The sequence below is a fragment of the Odocoileus virginianus genome, unplaced genomic scaffold, assembly GCF_023699985.2.
Source record: "Odocoileus virginianus isolate 20LAN1187 ecotype Illinois unplaced genomic scaffold, Ovbor_1.2 Unplaced_Contig_27, whole genome shotgun sequence".
Lineage (NCBI taxonomy): Eukaryota > Metazoa > Chordata > Mammalia > Artiodactyla > Cervidae > Odocoileus > Odocoileus virginianus.
Genome location: NW_027224344.1, coordinates 654,499 through 672,728, shown reverse-complemented (window position 1 = coordinate 672,728; position 18,230 = coordinate 654,499). Strand labels below are relative to the sequence as shown.

General features: G+C 44.4%; 2 protein-coding genes across 7 annotated transcripts in view; one reads left to right on the top strand and one right to left on the bottom strand.

Moving 5' to 3' along the window:
* The window catches only part of PRELID3A (PRELI domain containing 3A), a 41,251-nt gene that overhangs the window by 17,843 nt on the left and 5,178 nt on the right, over positions 1-18,230 (top strand). For 2 of the 6 annotated variants that reach the window (XM_020913718.2, XM_070464518.1), the window contains exon 1: positions 10,580-10,688. The exons of 1 other annotated variant lie outside the window; for it this stretch is intronic. In XM_020913718.2, the coding sequence (XP_020769377.1) occupies positions 10,657-10,688 (32 nt within the window). In that variant the 5' untranslated portion in view covers positions 10,580-10,656. Of the gene's footprint in view, positions 1-10,453; positions 10,689-18,230 lie in introns of those variants that run through there. 3 more of the 6 variants (XM_070464519.1, XM_070464516.1, XM_070464517.1) reach the window with 3 other exon arrangements.
* Positions 5,670-9,911, bottom strand: LOC110150683 (pyruvate dehydrogenase [acetyl-transferring]-phosphatase 2, mitochondrial-like). The gene has a single exon (XM_020913733.2). It carries the CDS (start codon positions 9,803-9,805, stop codon positions 8,210-8,212), a length of 1,596 nt encoding a protein of 531 aa, XP_020769392.2. The 5' UTR covers positions 9,806-9,911; the 3' UTR covers positions 5,670-8,209.

The following is an 18,230-nucleotide window of genomic DNA, read 5'->3' as shown; positions in this document are numbered from 1 at the left end:
GGCAAACCAAAGTCAGCATCATATTTGAAGGATTCTACACCATGACCAAGAGGGATTTATCTCAGAATGTCAGGATGGTTCAACATAAGAAAATTAGTCAATGTAATACATCAGGTTAATAGAATGATGTTTTAAAATTATATGATATTCTCAATTGATACAGCAGAGGCACTTGACAAAAATCCAACACTGTTTCATGAGAGAAAGCACTTGGAGTACTAGAAAAGGTAACTTTCTCAACATAATAAAGGGCACTTCTGGAAAACTCACAGCTAACTTCTTACTCAATGAAAGAGACTGAAATTTTTTCCTCTAATATCAAGAACAGGATCAAAAATGCCCACTTTCACCACTACAATTTAACATTGTACTGGAAGTTCTAGTCACATCAAGTAGACAAGAAAAAGAAATATTAGGCATCTGTATGGGAAAGGAAGAAGTAAAGCTATCTCTATACACATATGATAGGATTATAATTAATAGAAAATCATAATCATTCAAGGTTGCTAGAACTAATAAATAAATTCAGCAAAGTTGAGGATACAAAATAGGGAGTGAAAGTGAGTCTCATTCTCACTGCTTATAAAAGTAATTTTCTTAGAGATTTTTTTGGTGTGCTGTGTATGTGTCTATATGGTTTACATATATTTACAAGCATATAAAGTATATTTTAATGTGAATGAAATTGTAGTTTATACACTTTGCTTTTTTGATTAACATTTGCTTTTTGTATGTTAAAAACCTATAGTTCCACCCCAGTTCTTTAATCAGCTTCCTGATATTCTGTGGGAACAGTGTAACAGTTTCTAACCAAGAATCTGTTAGACTGCTCCCAATTTATTTGTATTTTAGATGCTACAGTGAACATTATTGATATGTGTATACACACACACATACATGCCAATACATATTCAGAGAATAATTTCCCAGCAGAGAGTGCTTAGTAAACATTAAAAAAAAAATAAGTTACATGTGTTTGAGGGGCTAGGGACCCTAAGACTGCTTACGTAGAGCTTTGTTGCACAGTTTGCCCACAAGGTGGCAGGAGAGGTCTATTAATCTTGACAACTGTGCCTCATGCATTTCAAAAAACTGTTCACAGGCTGGTCTGGATATTGTTTCCTCCTAAATGATGTTACTGTTGTTAATTTGTAACAATGTTAATTATTTTTATAAGGTGAAACTGATATAATAGTTTCAGTCAGTGGTCATAACCTGTGCTGCTGTTTCTGGTAATGTGCCCCAAGTAAAGGAATCTAAAGACATAGTGTTAATATCCTCTGTGTGACAACCAATAAAAGAATGAATTACAACATCAATCTCTAAAAATGCAAGTTTTATGAATGACGATAGCAAAACATTTAGAATATTCCTAATCACCACGTTACTTTGCTGTTGTTCATTTGCTGTTGTGTCTGACTCTTTGAGATCCCATTGACTGCAGCACGCCAGGCTTCCCTGTCCTTCATTATCTCCCAGAATTTGCTCAAACTCACATCCATTGAGTTGATGATACCGTCCAACCATCTCCTCCTGCCTTCAGTCTTTCCCATCATCAGCGTCTTTTCTACTATGTTACTTTGTAGTGATCAAATATTTTTCTAAAAGTGTTAGCCACAATAGTTGATAGAAATCATAAAGTCCCTAGATTTTTCCTAGTTGTGTCTTCTTGAGGGAAAACTGATGATTGTTTTGGACATCAGACCCCCTGGTCATGAGCCATCTTTGTAATGCCAGAAAACATATGGGAAATGGATAGAATTAAAAGTGCCCAGAAGCAGAAATACAGAGCAGAACTTAGGCTATTTATGGGAGAGACTTAGTTCAGGAATTGTATGTAAGGGTTTGGAAGAGGAATTAATTACATAGAAATATATATCACAGAAAGTAAAGAGTCACAGAGGTATACTCTGTTTTAATAAAATGTGAGAATATCTGGGTTGCATTGGAGTTCAGGATAGTTCTGACTCTGGTTAGAGAACTTGTCCCTGGATCCCAATAATATTCCTGCATAGGATCTTGGAAGATCCAGATGCTGATGGCAGCAGCTGGAACCCTGGCCTCCTGCCTTCCTATTCTGACTGCATGGCAGTTTGAGGAGTCCCTGTAAATCAGATCTTCATGATCACTGTATCTGAGGATCAATTAAACATCAGAGCCATGAAGAATATCCATCACAGTGGGAAAGGAACACCTTCAAACGTTCTTCAAGACTCCTTACCTGCTGGGAGATTGATTTTTCTCCCTAATTTTGTAGTTTAAAAATCTGTTCTGGCACAGCAGTTTTAAAACTTACTTATTTTTAGCTGCAGCCTCTTGTAGCAGTAATATTTCATCATGGAATCTCAATATATAGAATGTGAATAAAATAGCAAAAAAGACTAGGACCACTGGTTGAAAAGCCTCCCGATTTACTGCACAGGTGATTCCTGAAAATGGCAAGGTTTCCTGAAACTCAACCAGGTGGCTCTGTGTGATGACAACAGATGGAGCACCACCCACCCCTGGGCCAAGCCGCTCACAGGTTCATTATGCCCTCGGAGTCATCCTTGACTCACTGAACAAGCAGTTATCTGGAGCTCACTGTTGGCCAAGTACAGGGACCGATCCTGGGCACACAGAAACGAGCCAGGCCTGGGTCCCACCCCAGAGCTCAGGTGTGTGCAGGATGCCTTTCTAAACTCCAGAGCGCTGTGACCACCTCGACCACTCATCAGCCCTGCCTGTTCCTAGGCCTCACTCCAGAGATGCCAATTCAAAAGCTAAGAGAGGGGTGAAGCCTAGATACCTGCTTCCTTAATAAGGGTGATCTGGTGGGAGAGACAGAAACACAAACAGGTGTGGTACTTATAAAACACTCCTGAGAGTACGAGAGAGGTATCAGGAGCAGCCACAGGAGGGTGAGGGGGCGGGGAGCACCCTAGGGCACGGCCAAACAAAGCTTTGGAGGGGATGTGGCAGGCTGATGGGACAGCATTATGAGGGGCCATCTAGGATTGAGCCAGGTCAGCAAGGATGGTCACAGCAGTTTTAACCACAGGCATGTACTCTGTCCTCATTAATTCCCACTAGGCCAAAAGGACTTTTTTTTTTTTTAATATTAGTAGTAGTGCTCCCATGTCAAGAATGGTGACACTAATGTTCAGGAGATTAGCAATTTGCAAAAGGGGAGCCAGGACTGGAACCCAGGTTTTTTCCTCTTCAAATGCATGCCTTCAGCTGCAACTGTTAAATCAAATTGGCTCTTAAAGGATGTGGAAGGTGGAGTAGATTAAAACAATCTGAAAGAGGTAAATCCCTAAGGACTCAGTAACTGGCTGGATGTAGGGTCGGGGAGTACTCTAGCTTGGTGCACCTGGGTGATGCCAGGGTCCTGGCCATTGACTCCTAGATGAGGAATCTGCTTAGGGTGGGAGATGTATGACCATGATATGTTTGAGGTAGGACCTAGATGGGTAGGGGTGAGATGGAGAGACAGGTGAGAAGTCAGTGGAAACCAGGATACTCAGTGAGTCACTTGGGGAGCAGGTGTAAAGGGAGAAGAACAGAGGGGCAAAAGGTGTGTGCAGGGGAGATGGGAAGGAACAGAACAGAGGATGCAGAGGGAGCAGGGTTCCGGGAGAGAGAGACCAGTAGTTCTCTCGTAGCGCAGAGGCCCGTGGGGAGGGTGACAGAACAGCGCTTGTCACACTGGAAGCACAGTGATGACTGATGAGAGGTTTCGGGAGCCTGTTCCAGTGGGGTAAGACTGCCAAGATGCTGCATGGTGGGGCTGTGGTGGGGCCAGGGGTCTCTATTCCTAACAGGCTCCCAGGTGATACAGCTGCTGCTGCTCCTGGACCAGACTTGGTGGAACAGACAAGAGAAAGGGTGGTGTTTGACCAAAAATGGAGGTAGTGGTATAGGACTTGAAGCAGGGCCGTGACTTTCATCTGTTGTTCAACAGTCAGTGATTTATTATGCGCCTATTGGGTTTCTGACTCGGGAATTGCCAAGGATGATGGTAACCTAGTTCCCGTGGTCTTAACACATTGTGGTAAGTCTTGGAGGGGAGTATGTATAAGCAGTGAAGGAGCCACTGAGGTGCTGGGACCTGGCAGCTGTGTGTGAGATGGCTTTGAAAGTGAGGCAGGTGCAGTGAGCCAGGAGGTCACCCTCTATGGACTCACGCCCTCAGGTCCCATCTCCACCACTAAGTAGTATCTCTGCCCAGATGTTTCCTGGTTTTTTGTTGTTTAGTCACTCAGTTGTGTCTGACTCTTCGCAACCCCTCTTTGCAGCATGCCAGGCTTCCCTGCCTTTCTCTATCTCCCAGAGTTTGCTAAAAGTCATGTTCATGGTTAGGGTCTCAGTTTCCCCACAGATTCTCACTACAATGTCTTGGTTAGGGTCTCAGTTTCCCCACAGATTCTCACTACAATGTCTTCTGTCACCATCCAGCCTGATTTATTTAGCCTCATGCTCAATACGTATTTGTGGGAAATGCTGATTTTAAAAGATGATGCTTTTTAAAGCCAAATGACAGCCCTGAGCTCAGAGCCTAGTGCAGGTCATGTTTCACAGCTGGCCTGGCCACAGCAGCCAGTCACTGCACACGGCTATGGGGGACTCCTGCAAACCTGGTGTCATCTCAACTCAGTCCTCAGCTTGTGATCATTGGATGTGGTTTTCCACCTCCATGAACCCCAGTCTGCTCACCAGTGAAACAGGGAGCACTGTTGCCATGGGAAGATCGCCCTGAGCATCCATCCAGCTGCAGGTGGTGAAGGTGGAGTGTGTGGAGCGTGGAGATGGTGGGCTGGGATCTCGTAGCCCAGGTCTTCTGGCTGCTTCCCCGCTCTCCCAACTTCACTAACTAGTCACAGAGGTAGGCCCTGGGCACCCACTCCATGTGTGTGTTGCACTGGCTGCTCCCTTGTGCCAGTACATTCAGCAGAGGGTCACCCTGTTCTCACACTAACATCTTGCTTCTTTGCACTCGAACTGTATTTGTTTGTATTGGGGGGTAAACAGAAATTTAAAAAGAAAAAAAAATCGTTTTTTCCCAGTGCAAAAGGAATTTCTCCTTATCCTTTTCTTAGAGCATTTACTCTAGAATCCTTATAGGTTGTCTTTTTGAGATGTATATAAACATTTTATTTTATTTTATTTTCGCATTTTGCCTCTTTTATTTACAAGTTTCACTTAAATATCTCTCATGGTGAGAAAATCAATGTCAAAAAGAACATTGGTATACAGTTTACGAATATCAGTATATATTAAAGAACATGGTTAATTTTTCCAAGTAAATGCTTGATGTGAAATATTTTCCAGGAGGCTAGTTAAATGTCAGATGTCCGAGGTGTCAGGGAAAGAGCCTCGAGCCTGCTCAGGAGACGGTCACACTGCAGGCCAACTGTGTTTTGCACTTGGTGACACATGTGGCAGCTCAGAGGACAAAGCAGGGCCACCAGCCTTTATTCCTAGTCCCAAAGCCACACCAGGGCTTCCTCTGTGATGAGAGCCACATTCAGAGACAAATGAACCACTGAAAATGTCAAATGAAAAATAGGTCACTAGGGACTGATGGATGAACAAGTCAAGCCAGATCCATTCTGAACATCTTCTTGTCGACTTTTTAAGCCAATCATACTTCTGGGGAAAATGTTAATACACCTCAAAGTTTACACTTTCATTATAATAAATTAGCTTTAATGTTCCAAATATCATCTCAGAAGACTGTACACATAACTTGACCTAACATACTAACCTGAACTTAGAACTTCTCTATTCATTTTGATCAATCCCCAGAATCAGCAGAACTGTATTATTTACATATATAACAATATCTAAAGTATGCCAATATTACCAACATTTCTTACCTAAAATAAATATGCCATTTAAAGCACTAATAAAGCATAGTTTATTCAAAAGTGACACCTTAAACAATCTCATTTTTTAGTTCATTTTAGAAGTCTCAATATCAAAATATTTACATACAAGGAATGATAAGTATTTTGGAAGACCTGACAAGTACCACCAACCCCCTCTCAAATCCCACTGTCCATCCTCAAGTGGTAGCCCATGTGCCTCAGGCCAGTGACAGCAGAATGATAGTCAGGGAGTCAGACACACTGGGGTTAACCAGGAGCTGCTCCTCAAAGCATTCATGGCAGAGTTCACAGTGGAAAAAGGGCAGAGAATAAACCAGCCTTTCTTTTCTCTCAATATGCCAATTAGAAAGCAAATCTATTAGGCTAAGAAAAAACGCAGACATCTTTGAAGGAACAGGTTGGGAGTCTGTATTCTCTCAGCTATTCCACAAGTTAATCAGGTATATTTACGAGCTCATGAGAGGCTCCAAAACAGGATTCAAACACTCTGTAACCCCAGTAAATGCTCTGAGGGTGTGCCAGGGTTTAGCTGGCATAAAGAATGAGGGATTTCAGACAAGTAGTGTTCAGCTCTAGTAACGAACCTTCATGCAAGCTAAATGATAGGGATTCAGGTTTTATTTTTGAGTTAAGATTTTTCAGAATAAAAGGACAAAGTCTTAAGCACTCAAAAGAGAATTTCTTAGACAAAGCAATATCACTAAAAGTACAGGGAAACATCCCTAGGCTGTCTCAACACTTGAATGTCCCTTGTCCCGAATGTGAAAGTCATACCTAGCTATTTTGCTTTCCTTTCAGTGGGTGGCTCGAGGGGGTGAGATGAGGGGAACCATCAACAGGAAGATAGTGCAGGAAAATGAAGTCAGTTTTGCAGGATTATATTTGTTTCCATCTAGAGACACACTTCCTGTTTAAATGCTACAGCAATTTCAGAACATGAAATTCATCCCCCTAAAAATAATTTTCAAATAAACACAGACTGTGCAGCCCACAGAAGCTACTACAGGTTACATTGGTTTTTTGCCCCAACTCCTATACTAAATAAGGCCTAGTTACTGAGGAGTAGCAATGGCCATTTATCCCACTAGTCTATGGGCAAATGTCCCATCTGAAAAAAATCTCCCTCCTCCCTCCTCCCCACTACCCCTGGGGATGTAGCCAGGGAGCCTTGGTTAGCAACTGTTCTCAGGTCCTTCACATTTTTAGCTCTCCAGATTCAAGCTGAATCTTAAAGTCTAGAATCCACTGCATAAGCCAGTCCTGCCTAAACTGTCACGATTACCACATGCAGTCTTGAATTTCCTGCTTCCCTGAAACCGTGTGAAGTGAGAGCATTCTTCCTAGACAGTATTGCACAGTCAGCAGGGTGAGCGAGTTCAGCATAGCAGAGGGGGAAGGAGCATTTGGAGGAATTAGAAGAATGTTTGAGAAGTATAATCAGAAAGGCTAAGTACTATGAGTAAATCTGTAGAGATTTACTGAACACTGGAGGAAATTTTATTAATGAAGGAAAGGCCAGGAGTTAAGGCTCAGACAGAAGTTACCTCCTAGCATGGCTCAAAGGTTCAACAGGTGGGACACAGAGGAAGGGCTTGAAAGCTACACAAATTCAGCTGGTCCAGAGGCCTGGCCACCTTCACCCGCAGCTGAAAAACCAAGAAAACTCATTCCAAGCATGCTCGCTCACAGCACGCCTATTTTGCAAGTTTGAGGACTCAAATTTTTTTTTTTTTTTTTTTTTAGGACTCAATGTTAACAAACTAAATCAGAACTAGAATGCAGCATTACAAAATGTTTTCGCAACTAAAAACACACAAGTTAAAATTTTGCATAGAAAAGTGTCCTGTAATATGCTTTGTAAACCTAGGTCTTTAGTAACTTCAGAATAAAAAACAAAAACCTCTCTTCATAGTGTAGAAGTCCATGATTACACAGAGAGAATTATCAGTCTGCAGATTTTGCAGCAAGAGCTCAGAAGATCCTGGACTTCTTCATATTCTTAGAATCATAATTAAATTTACCCTTTCCAGGCTCAGGCAGACAGTTTTAACAGTGTCTTTATAAAAGGACTTGGGTTACATGAGCCCAAGACAAGTAGATCATCTCTGTGCTCTACTGTCTCTGCGTAGAAGAGGTGATCAAAACACTCAGGCACATAAAATCACTAGATTTGTTTTTAACCTAAGGCTGTTTTTTCCTCACATTAGTCTATAATTAAGCAAGCTGCATCTATCCGCCTGCCCTTCAACCATAGGGTCTAAAGAGCCAGGTTCAGAGTAAGGGAAAATGTCTCAGAAGAACATTGAAGTTAACCTTGGCAACAGGGTGGGAGACTCTTAACTCCTCTTGGAAGAGGCACCAATCGATTCTGAGTTGAAATACACCACAGTGACTGTGATGTCATCCCTGTACATCCTCGCCAAGTCCTCTGGCAACGTCAGCATCGCCGACAGCCGCTCAGGCTCCATCTCCCCGTATTCGTTGTTCCCTATGGCGTATCTGATCAGACGTGTGGCCGCGTTTTGGTCGGCTGCGTGGAGGCCCTGGGCTTTCCTCTGCTGCAACAGGCTCTGCATGAGTCCCAGGTTGGTGGGTCTCTGGGCCAGGTCTGGCTTGTGCTGACCCTCTTCAGCCAGGTGCTCCACCACCAGCCTCACCACATCCTCGTTGCCCAGCACGTCCCACAGCCCATCAGAGGCCAGCACGAGGAACTTATCCTGGGGCCTCAGCCTGTGGTAGGTGACCTCTGGCCTGGCTGTCAGGTAAGGTGGGGTGTAGTAGTGTGGGGGGGTGAACTGGTAGATGTTGAGGGCCTCGGTGTCGAAGCCCCGCTCCAGGACACTGCGCTGCAGCTCTTTACTCCACTTCAGCTGGACGTCCCCAAAGGCCCTGCAGGGCATGAGGACACCCAGCAGCCTGTTTTCCATGATGACCGTCCTGTCCTCGGACTGAGGATGCTCCCTTTTCAGCCGTGACAGCTCGGCTGGGTTCCAGGCATTGTGGTCCTGGGTGAGGGGCAGACAAGACCACATGCCATTGTCTTCCTGGACACCAAGGATGGCCCGGCAGTCACCAGCATTTGCCACGTGCAAGTGAACCCCATCAACATGGGCCAGGCAAGCCATTGCCCCTGAGAAAGCAACCTGGAGTGAAAGGTTCCTGGTCATCTCATCTTCGAGGGGGGCCTGAATCTCTAGCGAGATGTCAGAATCCAGTCTCTGGAAGGAGTACATTAATGCTTCCTCAGTGTTCAGCCCCATTTCCATGTGCAGGTTTAGCAGCTCCTGCCAGTAGACACGGAGGTGATCAAGGTGCACTGACGTGACATCCTTGTAGATACTGTCCCCTGGGTGCTTGAGCCACTGAAGGATGGGCAGCAGGGGCTTCATGCTTTCCATGGCCTCCTCCATTTGCTCCAGAGTCTGCTGGGACATTAGTGACACAGCCACATAGTAGAAGAGCCTCTCGCTCACTGCTTGAGCACATGCGTGGCCACCATGTCCATCGAAGATGCCAAACAGCAGTCCATTGGTCTGCAGGCAGGCAGCTATACCTCCCCGGTCCTCCACTGGGGAGTTGGCAGCTAGCTGGTTGCTCTCAAACCGTAACACTGAATCTGGAGCTCTGCTGACAAGGTCAAGAATCTTGTGGGCCGACTCACCAGCTCGCAGGACCTCATTTACCTGCTCGGGGCTGAGCTGCAAGTGGAAGTCCTCTTCCTCCGTTGATGTGTGTCTGTAGGCTTTCCGCAGAGCAATGCTACCACATGCAGCGGCGTTGTCTTTTAGGGTGGCTGGCCCCTGAGGAAAGAGTCTCCATTTTGATTTAATCCTATTTGAGGCATACCTTGAATATAAACGTTGTCCCCCCTGTAATGTGGCAATGGTCTTCCTTGCAGAACTGAGAATCCAGTAGGACACAGTACTTGACATTCTGAAACCGTATAAGCGAATATGTTCCTTCCGCAAAAGGGTTCTTTAAATCTCCCCGAAGGGACCTCTAGTGCTGCTGATTTAGCTCTGAGATGTATATAAACATTTTAAAAGGCCAAGTAGGCCTTTAGCTAGTTGAACAACCTAGGAATGTTTTCTTCTCAGGGATCTGGATGACAAAGGAGTCATCGTTTTGAAATGTCAGCCTAAGTTCCAGAGAGCACCAGGCTTCCAGTTGCAACCCCACCTCCTATGGGAATGAGAAATGTATCTCTCCTTTGGGTGAAGACAAGTAGCAAATCCGAGGAGCCACTCCAGTGGCCGGGTGAATTTAGGATGAGCTCTGACAAGTAGTGCTGTCAGTCCTCATACTTGAGAACGGGTCGAGAGGGTCTCAGCAATGTGGCTACGTAAAGGGTTGGATTTCTTGGAGTCTTCAAATCCTGAGGCGGAGGGGCTGCGAGGAGTCTCACGTTCTGATTTAAGGCCTTTCTACACCTTCTGCTTCCTTCCTCCTCCACTCGGTGGAGAGGCTTGTCGGGCTGGCAGGACACAGTTACGCATCCTTTCCCACTGTGGTGGAACCTGCCTGGATGGAAGGGGCTTTCCCAGAATCTGGACCATCTGACCTATAGGAGTGAACCCTGCCCACTTCCGGAAGGTGGCGCTCCGCGCCCACCACCTACACGGCTGCACTCCGCGCGCCTCTGCTGAGCCCTGGGACCGCCGCTCACGTGATGTATGGGCTCAGCGCTGAGTCCCGCCCCGCCCTCCGCGTGCTCTCGCTCCGCCCCCGAACGGAGCCGAGCATCCCCAGGTCTGGAGCATCCCTGGCCGCGCTCTGCGGTGTGATGAGGGTCTGGAGCTCAGAGCATGTGTTCGGGTGAGCGGGCTGAGGCCTCAGTGGGTCCAGACCCACCTGGGCCTGACCTGCGGCCTCGAGGAGGGCGGGCTCTGTTACTCTTTGGGCCGCGGGAAGGGCAGTGATGCACTCCAGGCCCCAGGGTGAGGGGACGGCATCCTCGGCTCCACAGGCCTGGTCTCACCTCGCGCGGGGCCATCACTCGGGGTGGGGTCAGGACCCGCTATGCGGCTGACCACCGGGTCCAGAGGGCGCTAGCCTGGGCACGTGGGGTTCTGTGGCCGCGAACGCAGGTGGGCATGGAAAGCCTCCAGCTGCTTACAAGTGTTCTCCTAACCTAGGCGGTATCGTCTCTTGTCTACTTCATCTGTGACACTCAGAGCTCATTCTTTCATATTTTTTTAAAGTAACAGATTTTAAAATTTTCTAATCCCATTTAGAATAGCATTTACATTTTGTAATTTAAAAAAGTACTTTGTCCTTTTCATGTAAAATTTAATTAAAATTTATCAATGGGTTTAAAACCTCTGAAATTATTTTAATGAAATCTTTAGACTTGATGGGATTCAATTTTAGTGTTGATTTTTGTACAGCATGTAGCCTTTCTCAACTGGATTCCATTCCCAGACTGACTCCAGAGATTTTCTCAGTTCTCCCAAGGATGGGGCATGCCAGCACCATCTGGATGCAAGGGGTACAAGTTAAGTCCTGGGAATGGTGGATGCCCAAGCTGTGCAGCTCAGGCCAGAACTGCCCTACAAGTTCAGGAGATGTTGGCTGATAAATAGAAGTGATTTGTTAGCTCTGAAAAGTTACGTGATAATATTCACCCATTTAAATCATACAGTTCAAATCATACAAATAAATCAGAGACTTGTAGTAAATTTACATAGTTGTACAGCATCTCTGTAGTCCAGAGCATTTCCTCGTCCTACAAAGACCCCTCATGCCCATCTGCAGTCACACTCCAGTCTCCTCAGGCAGATTAATATCTGCTTGTGTTTCTATGAATTTGCCTTTTCTGGACGTTTCTCATAAATGCAGTCATATACCACATGGTCTTTTGTGTCTGGCTGCTTTTATTTAGCTTCATTGTTGTGGGAGCCTGCATTCCTGCTTATGTCCTCACCTCATTGGTTTTGTGTCCCTGGCACATAGTTATTACTCATTGAGGGACTGAGGAATATCATAGGGACCAGGTGCCCTTTGAAATGAGGGTGGCTGTTCGCCAGAGGAATTCCCATCAATACACGAACTGCTGTGGAAGGCATGGCTCTCCTGTCACTGATTTGTGAACTTAAAAGCCAAGTGCCTTGATGAAAATTGACAAATGTGAAAGACAGCTGAGAGGAGGCCACACGGCTGCCAGGGTGGGTCATGAGATGCTGTGTGGCAGGTGGCACTGTACCTGCAGGATGGTGCAGAGTTGGAAGCCTGACTTTCTAGCTGAGCTTACTATAGACTTTCCCCTTGCTTAGTCCCTTTAAATGCCTGATTTTTTCCTTTGAGAATTATATATTTCTTTTTCTTTCTACACGTGTTCTCTTTTTATATGTTTGTTGAATATTTGGTTGGAAATATTAAAATTTACTCTTGAAAGGCCAAAAATAATCAGGCACAAAGACTTAAATTTTTTAAGTTGAAATACAGTTGATTTACAATGCTGTATTCGTTTTGGGGTTTTGTTTTTTTGTGGCCACATTAGGGATCTTAGTTCTCTGACCAGGGACTGAATCTGCTCTCCCTGAAATGAAAGTGCAAAATCTTAACCCCTGGACTGCAGTGTGTGTGTATGTGTATGTATATTCTGTTTTAAATTCTTTTCCTTTATAGGTTATTACAAGATACTGAGTATAGTTCCCTATGCTTACACAGGTCCTTGTTATTTATTTTATATATACTAGTGTGTATATTTTAATCCCAGACTTCTAATTTAATCCCATCCTCCCCTTTGGTAATCATAAATTTGTTTTCTATGTCTGTGAGTGTGTTTCTTTTTGTAAGTAAGTTTGTTTGTATCATTTTTCCCCCCAGATTGCACGTATAGACAATATCCTATGGTATTTGTCTTGGCCTGACTTACTTCACTTGATATAATAATCCCTAGGTTCATCCATGTTGCTGCAAATGACAGTACTTCATCCTTTTTTATGGCTAAATAGTATTACATCATGTATATTCTTCATCTGTTTCTCTGTTGATGGACATTTAGGTTACTTCCATATCTTGGCTATTGTAAATAGTGCTGCTGTGAACATTGGGGTGCATGTATCTTTTTGAATTATAGTTTTCTCCAGATATATGCCCAGGAGTGGGATTGCAGGATCATATGGTAGCTTTTGAGAAACCTTCATACTATTCTCCATAGTGGCTGTATCACTTTATATTTCCACCAACAGTGTAAGGAGGGTTCTGTTTTCTTCATACACTCTTCAGCATTTGTTATTTGTAGACTTTTAATGATGGCCATTCTGACCAGTGTGAAGTGGTACCTCATTGTAGTTTTGATTTGCATTTCTCTAATAATTAGCAATGTTGAACATTGTTTCATGTGCTTACTGGCTATTTGTATGTCTTCTTTTTAAAGTTTTTTAAAAACAATTTTTTTTGGAGTATAGTTGCTGCACTCTCTATGTCTTCTTTGGAGATAAAATGTCTACTTAGGTCTTCTGCCCCTCCCCCCTTTTCTGTATTGAGCTGTTGGTATATTTTGAAAATTAACCAGTTGCATCGTTTGCAAAATTTTCTCCTGTTCTGTAGGTTGTCCTTTCATTTATGGTTTCCTTTGCTGAGGTGCAAAAAATTTTGATTTTATCAAGTTTTCCTCCAGTATTTATGCACTGAAGAAACCCTAGGAATAGAGATCAGACAGTGCTGAGAGCAGTGTAAACCCGAAGTAGTGGAGAGCTCTTTGGCTTAAAGTAGTTTAAATAGTAGTGGAAAACACAGGACTGAAATAAAAACATACAGAAGGGGGTACTTAAAAATTAACAGGCTTATAATTACAGGTTTATAAATCCCATCCTCACACCTGAGATTTCAGGTGGACCTATAACAAAATCTTTACTGGCACAACCAGTATGAGTAGATTTCTAACAGAGTCAAGGATGTATGCTACGTGGGTTCTAGCCGACCCCAGGACTTTTAATGATGGCCATCTAGTAGGCAGTGTCATCTCAGGGAAGTAGGGTTTGGAGGAGAGGCTACCCTAAAGCGGGCTTGCTGTCTGGCTGGGAGCAGGGAAAGGCCCCCCATCCTTTTTAAATAAGAGAAATGAGGCTCTGCAGGCAGGAGCTGCAGTGCCCAGTGTCCGCTGTCCCCACCCCAGTGGTGTTCCCTCCTCGCTCCCACATGCAGTCTCAGTTATGAACCTGCTGGGCAGCCTCCTGAAGGTCCACTTGATGTTTCTGTTTTCACCCTTAAACTATTGTTCATTGTTTTAAAGTAGAAATGACTGGTACCATCTTGGACAGCGCTTTTCAGTTTCCTTTTCTTCTCAACAGTGTGTTCCTGAGATGTATGTGTGTATCTGTTTGAGATCTGTGTGTATATGTATATACATACACCATTTCTTCTTTCTCTTATTGAAGGGACATAATTTCTCCCTTATTAAAAATCAAGCTGTGGTGACCACTTCTGTATCTATTTGTGATTCATGTAATCAAGAGCTTACTTAGGCCAGAAGTCCTCAAACTCTTCAGCATCAGGACCTCCTTACACTCTTAGAAAATATTGGTGTGGGTTAAATCTACTAATATTTATCACATTAGAAATTAAGACTGATAAATTTTAAAATATTTATTAAAATTAACCATAATAAACACATGACATTAACATAAGTAACATTTTTTAATTTAAAAAACCTGTATCTTCCAAAACTTTTCAAAGTAGTAAGAGTGGCACTGTTTATTTTTTGCTAATTTCTATAATGTCAGGCAGCGTAGATGCTGACTTGATGCTTCCATCAGCTTCTGTGTTCAGTGTTGCACTCTGTTGTTTTGGCTCAAGTAAATGATTAAAACCCAGCCTAACACACTGTATGTGAGTAAAGCCTATGTGGGAAAGGTAGCAGTATTTCAGAAATCTTTAAAAATAGTCATGGCTGTTCTTTGCTACTACAGCAAAACAAGCCATAGTTTCTCAGATTAATTGCAGCGGGAAACCCGACACCACGACTGACCAGAGTAATTGGCCTGTCTGGTACTTTGAATGACTCCTTCTCCCTGTGAATTGTGACATGTTGCAGTAGTCACTAGGCTGTGTGGTTACCGGGTACAACGTGGGGCAAGCATCGGATAGTGATGCCGGCTTTCTAAAATTCCAGTTGTCTCTGTGAAGCTCAAACTCTATCTTTGGCAGCAAATGCTGTCAGGTATTTTCCTGTAAGTAACAGGATCACTTCACTGATCTTTAAGCAGACTCCTGTCCAACACCCATGTCTGAGTGACTACAGTTTGTGTTTAGTGGTTTAGAGGAGAAGTGATAGCCAGGAAGCACTCGACTGGACCACTGAACTCCCCCCTCTACCCAGCACCCGCCCTCCCCATCCTGCAGCCACCAGCGCTTCCAACCACAGTGAGGCCTCCCAGTCCTTCTTGTGCCCTTGCCCAGAGCCAGGGGTCCTGGCGTGGGAAATGAGGCCTTTTACTATCTTATCAGGGACAGACCCCGGTGCTGGTGGACTTTCTCAATGCGCCACTCAGCAGTGAGCACCAAACAGCCTAGCCTGGCTGTCACTCCTGGGGAGAGGCCAACAGTTGTGGCCTCAATGGGGCTCCTGCAACCTCGACTGGTGTCCTGCAGCTAGGAGGGCAGGCCCTCTCAGCAGCAGCCAGGCTCCCAGAGGGGCCTGGGAGCTAGCTTTGTTGTCCTCACTTCAAGAACCGCTGGGCTGACCCAGGGTTGCTTGGGCTCCAGGAATTTTCCTACGTCTTTTTTTTTTTGAGTCATTATGGATGTTTGGAGGCTGGAATAATGAGCACCAGCACCCTCCCCTGGGCTGTGGGAGTCTCATGACTGATGTTTGCTCAGCCTACTGCCCCTTACCGTGGGTTGCTGTAGGCTAAGACCTCAGACCTCACCCCACTTCCTCTTTCCTACACTCTATCTGAGTATAGAGCTGCCTTGTTCTTCCTTTCTAGTACCCTGGTGTGGCACCCAGAATTGCCCCCTCCCTGACCGCTAGCCCAGCCATCTGCCCCCAGCCCCAGTGCTGCTGCTGACACGTTCTTGAAATGCAGGCATAGAGGCCTCCCGGGGCAGCTCCCAGGCCTCTGTATCACTCTGAGCCTCAGCTGGGGACCTTTATTCCAAGGATGAATTTCATCAACCAGAGTCTCCCAGGGGTGGGGCCGGTTCATATATTCACCCGTAGGCCTGGCTTCCTGCTCTCACGTTCTCCTGACACTTGACATTTTAGACTCCTCAGCTTTAGCCAAGCAAATGAGTATTGGGCTATTTTCTTTTCTTTTTTAAAATTTATTTATTTTTGGCTGTGCTGAGTCTTCATTTGCTGTGCTCAGGCTTTCTCTAGTTGTGGTAAGCAGGGGCTGCCCTTTGTTGTGATGTGCAGGCTTCTCATTGTGGTAGCTTCTCTCGTTGTGGAGCACAGTCTATAGGTACACAGACTCAGTAGTTGCAGCTCATGGGCTTAGTTGCTCTGTGGCATGTGGGATCTTCCTGGACCAGGGATCAAACCTATGTCCCCTGCATTTGGCAGGCAGATTCTTAACCACTGGACCATAAGGGAAGTCCCTGAGCTATTTTCTTTAACCAAGAAGTGTGTGATACTAACTTGTGCACTTAAACCTTGTAATTTAAAAAAAATACTATGTTTATTCTTTTCCTGTGTCATTCTATTGATGTCTGGAATTATTTTTATGAATATTTTAAACACATTGTGCTTAGTTGAAATCATCTGTTAGAAAGATGCAGTTTCTATATAAAAGAAACTTTGTGTGAGATGTGCTTATATTACAAATATTTGTCAACTTTTAGATAGTTTCAAGTAATTTTAGGAGGCATAGCCTATTCTGCATAATGATTTTTATGGGACCTCTCTGAGAGCTTGACTTACAAAATGCACATACAGCTTCACTCACTGTGAAAGCTCCCCCTTGTGTTCTCGTGAGTCTGTGGGTGCTCCCTTCTTCCCCAAAGTGTGGTGCACTGTGGCCCTGATGGTGGTTTCCCAAGGAGAAAGTCTCCCTGTACTCTGCTGAGTGATTGGAACCAGTTGTCTCTGCTCCTTCATCCCCTTATGTTGGATCTGGTGGATGTGTTTAGCACAATGACACAATTCCACAGCTTGAAAAAACATTTCTGTGTTAAAGAGCAGGGTGTCTGGACCTGACAGTGCAGAGGCCATTGTGTGACTGAAAGATTGTGGAGTAGGGGCTGGGAGGCCCGACTCTAATCTGCATCCTCTTGCTAACTTTTTGACCTGGGATGAGCCTTTTATGCCAAAGAATGCTCAAACTACTGCACAATTGCACTCATCTCACACGCTAGTAAAGTAATGCTCAAAATTCTCCAAGCCAGGCTTCAACAATACGTGAACCGTGAACTTTCAGATGTTCAAGCTGGTTTTAGAAAAGGCAGAGGAACCAGAGATCAAATTGCCAACATCTGCTGGATCATCAAAAAAGCAAGAGAGTTCCAGAAAAACATCTATTTCTGCTTTATTGACTGTGCCAAAGCCTTTGTGTGGATCACAATAAACTGAAAAATTCTGAAAGAGATGGGAATACCAGACCACCTGACCTGCCTCTTGAGAAATCTGTATGCAGGTCAGGAAGCAACAGTTAGAACTGGACATGGAACAACAGACTGGTTCCAAATAGGAAAAGGAATAAGTCAAAGCTTTGTATTGTCACCCTGCTTGTTTAACTTATATGCAGAGTACATCATGAGAAATGCTGGGCTGGATGAAGCACAAGCTGGAATCAAGATTGCCGGGAGAAATATCAATAACCTCAGACATGCAGATGACACCACCCTTATGGCAGAAAGTGAAGAACTAAAGAGGCTCTTGATGAAAGTGAAAGAGGAGAGTGAAAAAGTTGGCTTAAAGCTCAACATTCAGGAAAACAAAGATCATGGCATCTGGTCCCATCACTTCATGGCAAATAGATGGAGAAACAGTGGCAGACTTTATTTCCTTGGGCTCCAAAATCACTGTAGATGATGTAGCCATGAAATTAAAAGATGCTTTCTCCTTGGAAGGAAAGTTATGACCACCCTAGACAGCATATTAAAAAGCACAGATGTTACTTTGCCAACAAAGGTTTGGCATAGTCAAGGTTATGGTTTTTCCAGTAGTCATGTATGGATGTGAGAGTTGGACTATAAAGAAAACTGAGCGCCAAAGAATTGATGCTTTTGAACTATGGTGTTGGAGAAGACTCTTGAGAGTCCCTTGGACTGCAAGGAGATCCAACCAGTCCATCCTAAAGGAGATCAGTCCTGAATATTCATTGGAAGGACTGATGTTGAAGCTGAAACTCCAATACTTTGGCCACCTGATGGGAAGAGCTGACTCATTTGAAAAGACCCTGATGCTGG

Excerpts from the sequence above, each read along its gene's own strand:
- LOC110150683 (XM_020913733.2), bottom strand. The coding sequence starts at position 9,805 with ATGTCAAGTACTGTGTCCTACTGGATTCTCAGTTCTGCAAGGAAGACC.